General features: G+C 42.2%; 1 protein-coding gene across 3 annotated transcripts in view; it reads right to left on the bottom strand.

Annotated features, from left to right (window-relative positions):
- Positions 1–13288, bottom strand: part of LOC122557942 (potassium voltage-gated channel subfamily KQT member 1) — a 693104-nt gene that overhangs the window by 433916 nt on the left and 245900 nt on the right. For all 3 annotated transcript variants that reach the window (XM_043706180.2, XM_043706184.2, XM_043706182.2), the window contains exons 6-7: positions 13019–13115; positions 8788–8928 (exon numbers count right to left, since the gene is read on the bottom strand). In XM_043706180.2, coding sequence (XP_043562115.1) covers positions 8788–8928; positions 13019–13115 — 238 coding nt within the window. The remainder of the gene's footprint in view (positions 1–8787; positions 8929–13018; positions 13116–13288) is intronic.

The following is a 13288-nucleotide window of genomic DNA, read 5'->3' as shown; positions in this document are numbered from 1 at the left end:
CAGTTAGGGGAGTTCTGGGTATGTGCTGACGAACAGTAAAGCAGTTTTATTTATAAAGGTGCTATAAGTTGGAAATGTAATAGCACACATTGCTAACACCTTAATGTGTGCTTAACCCAAAGTTTTACTGGCATTGCTGTTTTCCTCAAAATGACTGAATTACAAAAAGTGAAAATCTGCTCTGATTGTCCTGAGAATCTCTCATGGTTGTGAAAGGAAGATTAACCCCCTGTAACATCAACAAAAGAAAGCTCAATATCATTTCAATAAAACTGTCTGCTTCTGTGAACATTGGCACTATTTAAACTGCATAACGCCTGACTCCCGGCATTTGTGCTTTAAAGCACTTGAGCTTTAAAAATCACCAGCCATACTTCCAGAGTTCCGTGGGACTTGGAGGGTGCAAGTTGGGATTATTGCAGGGTGAGGAGGTAGCTGGGAGTGAGGCCAGACAACCCGGATGGAGGTGACTAGATCCTGAAGATAGCCAAGCCTCACTCATGCCAATGTATGACCCGGTGCCCACCTGTCCCTCTTGCATGGTAACTTACTTACCTACATGACACTTCATACTCACTATCCCATTCTATGACCATCCTGCATGGTCGTTCATACGCTTCTCCATTCAACCCTGTCCCTTTTGCCCATCACCCACAGCCCTTCAAGTCCCTTATACCCTCAATCATCCTCATGGCCTTTATGATAACGCAAAGGCAACTTATTTCAACTCGCACCCACCACCCACTCTTTGCCCTTCAGCCTCCATGCCTGACTTCTCTTGACAAAAAGACCACCTTAGCTATCTCACTGAGAACAGAACTGATCTTAGCTGATCTAAATTCCAAACTCTGGGTCCCCCAAACCATTGATTCAAACTCCAATTTAAAGGAAGGCAGCTGATCATGGAAACAGTCAGCTACCTTCATCAAGGCTCCTGATTAAGGGCTGATTTCCGAAACATCGATTCTCCTGCTCCTCCGATGCTGCCTGACCTGCTGTGCTCTTCCAGCACTACACTCTCAACTCTGATCTCCAGCATCTGCAGTCCTCACTTTCTCCTAGCTACCTCCAGTAACCAGGCACACTTAAACTGCGAGTTATCTCCATGTAGGTGAGAGACGACAGCTCAGGTCTGGGACTTGTGATTTCCAATTTCTTTGCTGTGGACACACGCTCCATTATAGCAAAATGAAACTGGGCCATAATCACTTGTGTGTGGTTGTAATGATGTTAGTGTGCCTTCTTCAGTGGTGATACAATGAATCCAAACATGCATTTAAGATCTAGAAATACTTTCATTGCAGTGAGGAAGCTTTGAACCTTTTCTCCTGCCAGTGATCTGTGAAGATTGTCCATGCAGGCAGTTTTGATGTATTTATTTATTTGATTTGATTTATTCAGTGTCATGTGTATCTTGATACAAAATACAGTGAAAAATGCTGTATAGTGTCACCACTCTCTGGCACCATCAGAAAAAATAAACCAACACATAGAATACAAAGGCAGAGAAGTGGAGAAATAAAGAATTTGCTTTGGAATATCAAGTTGACGTTACTTTTTCTCTCTGAATATTATTTCCCCCTCCCTCTCGTACATTTATTTTAAGTGGAAATTTAGCACTGTAAAATTTCTCAACAATTGCAGCGAGCTTATAAAGTAAAGTATTGCAAGCTTTTGGGCAGTTCTTCAGGACAGAAGAAATCTGTACATCACCAGTTTGCTTCAAAGCAGGGGTAGCTTAGAATCATCACTAAAGTCTGAAAATCTAAAGCTAATTAACAATAGCGTCGATGAGTGTCATACTTTTTGGTATCTTTCAAACAATTAAATACATTGGTCACATTGGCTTTGTGTAAGACAAGGTCAGCGTTCAAAATTTGAGGCTTCCAGCTGTAGTAGCCTCAAAATTAAGATTAATTGAAAAAAATGATTAGACCCAGCTACCGGCTGGAATGAGCTAACATGAAAGCAAAATTTAGGTCAAATAAAATAACTAATGTAAAAGCACTGTTCAGTGGACATATGACCAGTCAAGCATGATGGGGAAACTCAACTATGAAGGATTGAGCAGAAGAGATGCTTATCATAGGCATGAGGAGAGATCGTAAATTGTTTTAAGTGCTATGCTTGTTTAATTTTGAAAAAGGACTTGGCCAAACTAAAAGAAAGGCAGGGCTGCTTTTAATCACATGATATAACTTCTGCAAAAGTCAAACTACCAGTTACCAGGACAGAGCTCAGACATCGTACCCCTGGAATGTCACACCCTAGTTTAGACCTTCTGGTCCCCAAACAGAAGAGACCAGCAGACAATGTGTCTCCCCAGTCAGTTCTGAACACAGGATGAACTACTGAAACTCATTATGCTTGAATTGACACTAATGGCTTGCCATTTATCACATATAAAGGAATTATGGATCTTCACTGGGTCACTGAAGCTTAAAGACATTATGCCTGTTGTGGTGTTAATAGTCACATTTATCTCCTAAGGTGAGCACTGGACCCCTGGCTAGAAGGACGAGGACCATTTGTTGCCGAATCAGATACAGGACAAATATCACCCCAGCCTTTGTTGAAACTAACTGTAATCTTGAGACACCGTTGGCTCACTGAGATAAGAACCAAATGTTAGCATCAAGGAGAATGTTGGAAGCAAGGAAATCAAAGATTCCATGTCGAACTAAATTTGCCTCAAGTCTCAACCTGCTCGAAAACTTGGATTAGAAATTTCTCCTCCCTGGTGTGACACGAGCAATGGCATGAGGTTGGGAAAATACAGAGGATGAAAATATCAGAATCTTGACGTCAAGAAAATGTTTTGGGATATTCCTCTCAAGCCTCAAATACTTATGACTCTTGGTATTGAGTGGCAGCTTCCTGATTTTCATATATTTAGATCTTATTAATATCCAAAATTGCATTTCTTTTTAAGTGTTCAGTATTTCAGTGTTCCAGTTCTCCTCTCTTTCCCTGAGAAACTAAATGCTGCATATTCTGGACCCTCCAATCAGAATGGAAACTTGGTGGCCACAGCTCACGATTGCTTGTCCTTGCCATCATCCAATGTACCTTCAGCATCTTGTCACTGCATCTCTGTGAACATCATTCTCTTTGACCCTTCACCCATGAAGGTTGGCATTGACAAACCACCAAGCCTCACCACATAATCACGCCCACATTCAGACCAACTCCCACACTTCAGCACTTCGCCATTGTACTTTGGAGTTCAACGCATGACTTTTACACCCCTGCCAAATGGCATTTGGACAAGATGCACCTTCTGGCCTTTAGCTTGCTTTCTTAGCACTCATTCACCTTGAGTTTAAATAGAGGCTGCCAGTCTGTCTATTCACATTGCTTTCTTGGTGCACAGGCCCTTCCCTGCTCAGCTACAGGCTATTCAGTCTCTCTGGCTTGCATGGCTTTTGAGTACAGAGGCTCAGGCAGGGAGCTGGTCATAGTGGAGAGACATGAAACATCAAGGATGTAGACAGGTCATTGTGTGGCATCATGCTGCACTAATGTTACTGCTGCAGCATGTGCCAGCAGATTATGTGGAAAACACACTGCACATGCTTCAAGGAAAAGGCCATGTGTAAAAGTCAAAGTGGCACAGTCCTTAGTGGTGTTGAGTCAGGTATGGTCAGTCAGGAGGCACTATCACCGTCAATCAAGGGGACCATCCAATTTTACTCAGGGGAGTTGGCCTGTCAGGTCCCCTCAGGCAGGGGCTAAACATCTCTTGATTGTCCAGAGAAGATGGTTCTGAGGCTCATGTCTGTAGCCCCATCTCTTGCTTTGGGTGCCTGAATTCTGGAGAAGAAGGGAAATCTGGAGTGAGGTTGAGGTCCTTTCAGGTCATCCCCGTTAGGCATTCGTGGCTACAGTGATCGAGTTCAGGTGTGTGCACATATCTGATAGACACTGGGTATGCTGTGAGAGAAAGTGAGGGCTGCAGATGCTGGAGGTCAGAGCTGAAAATGTGTTGCTGGAAAAGCGCAGCAGGTCAGGCAGCATCCAAGGAACAGGAGAATCGACGTTTCGGGCATAAGCCCTTCTTCAGGAATTCCCGAAACGTCGATTCTCCTGTTCCTTGGATGCTGCCTGACCTGCTGCGCTTTTCCAGCAACACATTTTCAGCACTGGGTATGCTGTACCTGGTTCTCCATTGCAGAGACGATTTGCCCATGGAGACAGCCAGTCACATTCAAGTCAGAGCCAGCACAGTACTGCTAACATTGATGGACTCCTTCATCCTTTAATCCAGTTGATCAACCACTTCTAATGAATGTGCTTGCTGCTCCTTTGCCTGCCTGACCATTTTTATTAAGTTACCAATGGCCAGGACCATTTTTTTATGGAGCTGAGCAGGTGCAGGTGTCTAGAGTCAGAAACTAGGGACGTTACTTTCTCGGCCAGGTGTGCTAGTGATATGTTCACTAGACTGTGCTCTAATCTAGGAAGAGAAGCCACTGAGGAGAAAGGGTGTGAGCTGGTGGAGAGGAAGGTCTTGCTGGCGAGTGTCCATGACTTCCTCCTCAAGTTGGAGATGGAGCTGACGGTCTCCAGTGCTGGCCGCTTCTTTGTGGAAGCTCATTGGGTGCATAAGCAAAGAAAGAATACTAGTTGTCTAAAAGCTTGTGCACATTAAGAATGAATTTGCGCTGGTGGTAATGGGAGAGCAGCACAGCTCAATGGAGCTAATGGGGCTAGCTTCCCATTGAGGTCTCCCTATATCCACATGAGCAATTGTGTTCTTCTTTATATAATTCTAGAATTAACTCCTCACAGGGAGCAAGCAGCTTAATGTCTGCCACCAATTCACAGGTTCATGTCCCCTCAGATTTGTTATGGGCCTTTTTTCCTGTAATGAAAGAAAGAGCGGAACTGTACAGTATTGAATGAAATGTGAAAGAGCAGTTGATGGTGATGCATGAGCAGGAGAGGGGTGGAGGTGGTGAGGTGTCCTCTGTGAGTAGGAAGATCCCAGAGGTCAGAAAGAGTTAGCAGCTTGGGAGACCGAGGTGAATGAGAGCCAGTGCATGAATGTAATTGATCCAACAGTGAGAGATGAGGTCCATGAGGCTTGGTGAGATGCATGTACAGTGGCAGAGTTAGAGTGAGTGGTGGTTCCGAGAGTGCATGGTAGCAGAGAGAAGATGTTAGCAGTTACCCTTGTGGGGTAACCCATTGAGATCCTCCCCTTTTAGTGCTCATGCCTCAGCGATAGAGTTCAGGTTTGTGCACATATCTGGAAGACATTGAAGATCACTGACCTCCTTCCTGTACTGAGGGGCACTCTGCTTCATCCTGAGACACAACACTGACCTTGGCTGCTATCTGGCTTACTCTGGTACCATTGCCCACCATGACATTTAGCATTCAATTCCCGTCCTCCAGCCTGTGCCTCAGCAACACCATGTCCCTATCCAAGAAGTGGGGTGCCAGTATTCCTTTCTGTACCTTCATGGTCCAGCATCAGTGTGTGAGGGGCAGCTTCTGGTTTGCAGTCTCTGAAGTGGTGTTTGGTTGATCCTTCCATGTCATTCTAATGTGAACACCACCAACGAGCCCAAATGCACAACGAAAGGAGTTGAAGAGCGGAGGATTGTGCAAAGCAACTGACTCTAAGCCGGCGTTCCCTCTGAGCCATGTGGCCACACACTGGAAGTCGCTGCCATGCACAAAACTTGAAGGTCCATGCCGCAGGAAAGAAATAGTTTAGAAGGAACCTAGCTCTGAACCATGGCAGACCAGGCAATCAGCAAAACCACAACTGAAACTGGAAAAGGTCTGCCCTTGGTTTCTGGAAGAAATCTTAAATTTGCCTAAAAGGTTGACGAACATCATCATGTTGTACCTTTGTCAACTTCAAAAATAATTCTGAAACCATTGCCATGTGAACATGAGTTCCTATGAATAGTAGTTTCTCCAGACATTGAATTCATGCCCATACCTCTCAAGTTACCTTTCCTTGTGTGTGTGTGTGTGTGTGTGTGTGTGTTGATCATTATTCCCTGGGTTCAACTGCATGAATAAACCATTCATCTGTTTTAACTCCTAAAGAGAATCTGACGTGGCTTGATTTCCTCTAGGACTTCACAAAAAGAGGGGAATGTATCATAGCCTTTCAAAAGAGACAAACAAAAGGGAGAAAAATCAAAACTTACACACAGGAGATGAGAAAAGTCAAAGAATTCAATTTACACTTCTCCCTCATCATTAAAAAATTACATAGGCATTTCGCTTCAATTTTTACAAATTATAAGTATAGGGGTAAATATTTAGGACAGGACATGAAACAATTGGGTTAAGGTAAGGAATGGATTGTAACAACATAAACAGTATTTAAGTTTGATATATCAGTCAGCATACACCCTTATTAAAAGAATTTGAAAGGAGAATTCTCAATTCTTTAGATAAGCAAGTTGTGATATGGAGCTGGAGATTAGCAAAAGAAAAGACACAGAAAACCAAGTAGAGATTCACGTTGTTTTGAAAACGGATCACCTTGTCCAAGAGTGAAGGCGTGACAACAACTTCATACAGAGGTCACTGTTGAAGAACGGTCTGCAATTATAGATACTTCATCATAGGAAGAACTCAGGTGATGGGCCGCACATGGCTGAGATTCACAGATGATGCCAGCATCTGCCTGTTTCTTATATTCACCCACACACTTTGGGAAATAGTGGTCAAATGTTGGTATGGTCTGCCTGGTGATTAGAGTCATAGAGTCATAGAGATGTACAGCATGAAAACAGACCCTTTGGTCCAACCTGTCCATGCCGACCAGACATCCCAACCCAATCTAGTCCCGCCTGCCAGCACCCGGCCCATATCCCTCCAAACCCTTCCTATTCATATAACCATCCAAATGCCTCTTAAATATTGCAATTGTACCAGCCTCCACCACTTCCTCTGGCAGTTCATTCCATACATGTACCACCCTCTGTGTGAAAAAGTTGCCACGTAGGTCTCTTTTATATCTTTCGCCTCTCAACCTATGCCCTTTAGTTCTGGACTCCCCAACCCCAGGGAAAAGGCTTTGCCTATTTACCCTATCCACGCCCCTCATAAGTTTGTAAACCTCTATAAGGTCACCCCTCAGCTTCCAACGCTCCAGAGAAAACAGCCCCAGCCTGTTCAGCCTCTCCCTATAGCTCAAATCCTCCAACCCTGGCAACATCCTTGTAAATCTTTTCTGAACCCTTTCAAGTTTCACAACATCTTTCCAATAGGAAGGAGACCAGAATTGCATGCAATATTCCAACAGTGGCCTAACCAATATCCTGTACAGCTTCAACATGACCTCCCAACTCCTGTACTCAATACTCTGACCAATAAAGGAAAGCATACCAAACACCTTCTTCACTATCTTATCTACCTGCGACTCCACTTTCAAGGAGCTATCAACCTGCAGTCCAAGGTCTCTTTGTTCAGCAACACTCCCTAGGACCTTACCATCAAGTGTAGAAGTCCTGCGAAGATTTGCTTTCCCAAAATGCAGCACTTCGCATTTATCTGAATTAAACTCCATCTGCCACTTCTCGGCCCATTGGCCCATCTGGTCAAGATCCTGTTGTAATCTGAGGTAACCCTCTTTGTTGTCCACTACACCTCCAATTTTGGTGTCATCTGCAAACTTACTAACTGTACCTCTTATGCTCGCATCCAAATCATTTATGTAAATTACAAAAAGTAGATAAACCACAGTGTGTACATCTCAACTATGGCCAACAGGTCTGAGTATTTCAAAGGCAGGATTGCTATAGACTGAGCCCCAGAATATCCTAATTCAAGAAATTAGAAACCCTTATTCTAAGGAAAGACTACAGATACTTGGGAGCATTTGAAATGTAAAACAAAATGCTCATGGGAAATTTTATAGACGAGTCTTAATTTAAAGCGCTTTCATTGGATTAGAAAAATGTTATTTCCCCTGATTGAGCAGTCACAGTCATTGCTCGACAATTTAACTATGTGAATAAGGAGAAAGGTTCGGAGAATTCTTTTTTAACTCAGAGTTGGCACATTGAATAGTTTACCACAGTGAGTGATTAGCGGAGATAATTGTGTATGTTGCAGGAGAATTGGATAAATATTTTAAGCAGAGGAAGATAAAGGCTTGAAGGAGACAGCACAATAGTGGGTTTACTATTACATTGCTTCAGGAAAAAATCAGCACAAACATGATGAGCCAAATGGCATCAATTTATGTTGTAAATTGCTATGGTTCCAAGGAGCATTACTTCTCCACAGCAGTCAGTTTAATGACTTTTCCTTAAAAAAATATAGTTTTTATTTAGAAAGCATCCAGTACACAGAAAAGGAACTTGGCAGGGATTTAGGTAACATTCATTTAGTGCTTTGCACTGTCAGACAGCCCTGGGCCAGATCTCATTCACTCCAGTGCCAATTCAGTTGGTCATAGTGAAGAGAAAGAATCCCACCTTTCAGCCACTGTAAGTCAGGGAGCAACATTGCTTACAGAGCCACGATACACCAAGCAGACCTCTGGGTTCCCTATAAGGTCTTGTTGGAACAGACAGCACAAGTTTCTCATTAACCTACCCAGATATCAATCAGAAAATTGTAACAGGAGAAGACAGGGGTTGTAGCTCAGCAGAAAATTACAGGAGTGTTTCAAACTGGAAACAGCAGATACTAATTATCCCTGGCCCCTATTACAGTCTTTTACAACCCATTTCCTTATCGCGTCAGATTGCTAAAGTAATCCCTAGTTCCCAAACGACTCAGTTCAGCGGACAGCTTAAAGATACTTACCACACCCCACCATAGGGCGTCTGCATAACTACCAAACTGTTGGGAGCCACTGTCATCCACAGCATCTTTTTCAGCCAGATACACAAAGTAGGAAGAAAAGATCAGGCCCAGGAACCCGATGTAAAGAGTTGTAATCAGCTCCTATCAAAGATAAAGTAAGAAAATTAAAAGGCAGACATTTACTACTCAATGTTATTTTCAAATCATTATTATTACTGGTGAAAGATGCTGTGAGCATGACACTATCACAAAAGCAATTCAACCCCTAGAGTCTGCTCCATCATTTATCGAGATCTTGGCTGATCTGCATTGCAACTCCATTTAGTTGCCTGAGCTCCATGTCATAGACACATTAGAGGTGTTCAGCACAGAAACAGACTCGTCAGTCCAACTTGTCCATGCCAACCAGATATCCAAAATTAATCCAGTTCCATTGACCAGCATTTGACCCATATCCCTCTAAATGTTTCCTATTCAGGCACCCATCCAATTGCCAATGCTCGGCGAAAGTGAGGACTGCAGATGCTGGAGATCATAGTCAAGATTATAGTGGTGCTGGAAAAGCACAGCAGGTCATTCGAGGAGCTGGAAAATCAGGTCCTGATGAAGGGCTTTTGCCTGAAACGTCGATTTTCTTGTTCCTCGGATGCTGCCTGACCTGTTGTGCTTTTCCAGCACCACACTAATCTTGACTCCAATTGCCAATGCTGTAATTGTACCCACCTCTACCACTTCCTCTGGCAGCCCAATCCATTCATGCACCACCCTCTGCGTGAAAAATTTTCCCCTTAAGTTCCTTTTATATCTTTCCCCTCTCACCTTAAACCATTGTACTATAGTTTTCGATTCCTCCACACGAGGGAAAAGACCTTGTCTATTTATCCTATCCATAGCCCTCATGATTTTGTAAATCTCCGTAAGGTCATCCCTCAGCCCCCGGCGTTCCAGGGAAAATAGCCCCAGCCTATTCAGCCTCTCCTTAAAGCTCAAACTCTCCAACCCTGGCAACATCCTTGTAAATCTTTTCTATGCCCTTCCAAATTTATTAACATCTTTCCAAAAGCAGGGTGATGAGAATTGAACACAGTATTCCAAAAGTGGTCTAACCAACATCCTGCACAGCCACAACATGACCTCCTAACTCCTGTACTGAATGCACTGACCAATTTGTACCAAATGCCTCTTCACCATCCCGTCTCCCTGTGACTCTACATTCAGAAAACTATGAACCTGCACCATACATTCTCTTTATTCAGCAACATTCCCCAAGAAGTGCACAAATCCTGCCCTGATTTGAGTTACCAAAATACCTAATATCTAAATTAATATCTAAATTAAGCTCCATCTTCCACCCCTTGGCCCATCGGAACAAGGTGCTATTGTACTCTGAGATAACTTTCCTCACTGTCCGCTACACCACCTGTTTTGATGTCATCTACAAACGTACTAACCGTTCTTCCTATATTCACATCCAAATCATATATATAAATGACAAAATGTCTTTTAGCTCTCTTCCTGAACATAAATCTACTCAACATGCTCTTGAAAACTTTCCCAATATACCAAACTATTGGGAGTCACCATCATCCATGACTTTATGAGGGAAGAAAATTCAAGATTTTACTGCTCCTTATGTAAAAAAACGTTTCCTTCATTGCCCTCCTAATCAGCTTTAATCTTTTATTTTTTAATTTTCACACTAGTGGAAACAACATCTCTGCATCTACGACTTGGAGATGCCGGTGTTGGACCGGGGTGTACAAAGTTAAAAATCACACAACACCAGGTTATAGTCCAACAGATTTAATTGGAAGCACTAGCTTTCGGAGCGACGCTCTTTCTCCATCACCTGATGAAGGAGTGTCGCTCCGAAAGCTAGGGTGCTTCCAATTAAACTTGTTGGACTATAACCTGTTGTGTGATTTTTAACTGTCTGCATCTAGTTATTCAAATATATTTTAAATACTTCAATTCTCTCAATCCATTCATTGTGTTTTGATATGCAAAGGAATAAAAGCCAAATTTATTAGGAAGCATTTTCTACCTTTGGGCAGCACGGTGGCACAGTGGTTAGCATTGCTGCCTCACAGTGCCAGAGACCCGGGTTCAATTCCCGACTCAGGCGACTGACTGTGTGGAGTTTGCACATTCTCCCTGTGTCTGCGTGGGTTTCCTCCGGGTGCTCTGGTTTCCTCCCACAGTCCAAAGACGTGCAGGTCAGGTGAATTGGCCATGCTATATTGCCCGTAGTGTTAGGTAAAAGGGGTAAATGTAGGGGAATGGGTGGGTCGCGGGTCTGTGTGAACTTGTTGGGCCGAAGGGCCTGTTTCCACACTGTAAGTAATCTAATCTAATCTTTTATTTGAAGCTAGATTCAGAAACAATTTTCTTCAGTTCAGATATAAAGTATTGCTACTTCTAGATTGGCCCATTAGCCTGTATCATCTCCAATCTCAGAACAGTACTCCCAGTACAACAGATTAACATCTTCACCCACTAAATCACCTCTTCACTTCACATCCATGGAAGAGGACTGACAATTACAACTTAGTTGCGAAGAGTGTTACAAATTTATCCTGACCACAAATTGACCTAAGAATGTACTAAGTCATAACAATAAGAGGCTTTAATCTTATCAGTCTTAGTCAGAGCTTAAATTAAATTGTTTAAAAATTGTGCAAATGCTTTAAAAGGCAAATATCTCCAAAATACACATTGTTGTGTTCAATGATTAAATAATAAACTTGTCTGTTTCTTCCACACACTGCACAATGTCATACCGTATTATGTCTGCTCATTTTTAATTTATTTATTTTTGGTTTGTCTGATTGTTTCAGTCTTATGTTAACTTTTCTTTCCCCCATGCATGCACATACCCCAGGCGTGGAAGGTCAAATATAAAATTTGTTCTCTTTATTGAACTTAACGTGATTTTCACCAAAACAGTTAAGATAGGTACAAGGGTAGCATTATAAAATAGCTAAAGCACTGCAGGCCAGTATTAAACTGAGGGAGTACTGTGCTGTTGGGAGTTTTTACCACATGAGATTTTGTACTGAATTGCAAATCACAAATTGATTGATATGTATCACTCTTCTATAGTTTTGTCTTAACAATATCACATTTATCACTTCACCATATAATTCAAGGAGTTGCTAGGTTTGGATGAAAGTTACCCATTAAACATGGCACAGCAAGTTAAGTCTAGTAATTAATTGCATTAGTACCATTTGGACAATATGAAACTATTATAGTGTGTTAACCACCTCGCTGGTTCAGAAAGTGAACAATTATGAATGTGACTGCTCATCCCTTCAGTTTGTGAACTGTTGGAGATATTTAGAAGTGCCAAGTCTGAACTTTTTTTTCTTATTTGCCCCTTCAGTCTAATTTACGCTTTCTCTTAATTCAACCTCTCTTAGTTTCTCTTTCTGCATCTGATTTGACCTTAAATTTAGCCCCTCAAATTGACCCTCTTTCTCAGCTTCTCTTGTTTACTTCTCAATATATTCCTTCGTTACAATTGGGATTACATTTTAAAAGTCTTGCATCGATTGTAAAGAAAATACTTTAAGAAGTCAAGTGGTTTGTAAAGGCTCAATTTAATTGCAAAATTTTGATTTTAAAATCTCATTGGGTAATGAAATTGGTTATTCATTTAACAGATCCCAGATATCCCATTACCTGCTTGAACTTCCAATTTTTAGGGCAAATTATTATCCCTTAAAGGAGTTGAATGAGCTCGTAAGTTAAATTTAGTTCTTCGGGCTAAAAGGATCAAAGGGTATGTGCCAAAATTGGGAATAGGGTACTGATTAGGATGCTCAATTACGATTATATTGAATGAATGCGTAGGCCTGAAGGGCCATTTTACCTCTTTTTGTTTTGATTTTCTATGAAAATGTCTAACTGTCCACAGACTTGACTTGCAATGCCTCACCTCAGTGAATTCTGGCTCATTAACATTTCCTCACTGCAAAACATTAATCAACCTCAACGGTAAAATACAACTTGCGAATTGAAATTATTGCATTTGGCAGTGAATGTAACAGCTACCAACTATAGGTACAATAAATAAGTCTTGAGAACTGAATCAAACAAAAAGGATGGATGTTAAAGAAAGTTCTTGTCACACTAGGGTTAAACCAGATGAAGGTTTTGATGGGAGCCAGCTGTCTTTATGACTCAGCACTTAAGTTGACCCACAGAACGTGGAGTCAGATCACCCCACCTGTCGATGGATAAAGACAACCGATCCCAAAAGTCTCCAGGTGCCTCCCTGTCGATCGACATGTAGCATTCGAAGGATTTGCAGGAAACGAATGCCCCTGGAACAAAAGGGGAAACAATGCTCCATTAAATGCGTCAGCGGGTGCTCGTGCCTGTGGTTTTAGCTACTGGCAATGAAACTCCGAGCTGACATATAAAGGGGAGACAATCAGAACAGAAAAAATAATGTTTTGGCTACAGCCCTGGAGCTTTTTGGTTTGTTGATATCAGG

This window comes from Chiloscyllium plagiosum, unplaced genomic scaffold (genome assembly GCF_037043375.1).
Source record: "Chiloscyllium plagiosum isolate Xiang-an unplaced genomic scaffold, Cpla_swu_hap1 HiC_scaffold_18, whole genome shotgun sequence".
Taxonomy (NCBI): domain Eukaryota; kingdom Metazoa; phylum Chordata; class Chondrichthyes; order Orectolobiformes; family Hemiscylliidae; genus Chiloscyllium; species Chiloscyllium plagiosum.
The sequence above is the reverse complement of the archived record's forward strand: the minus strand, read 5'-3'. Positions and strand labels throughout refer to the sequence as shown.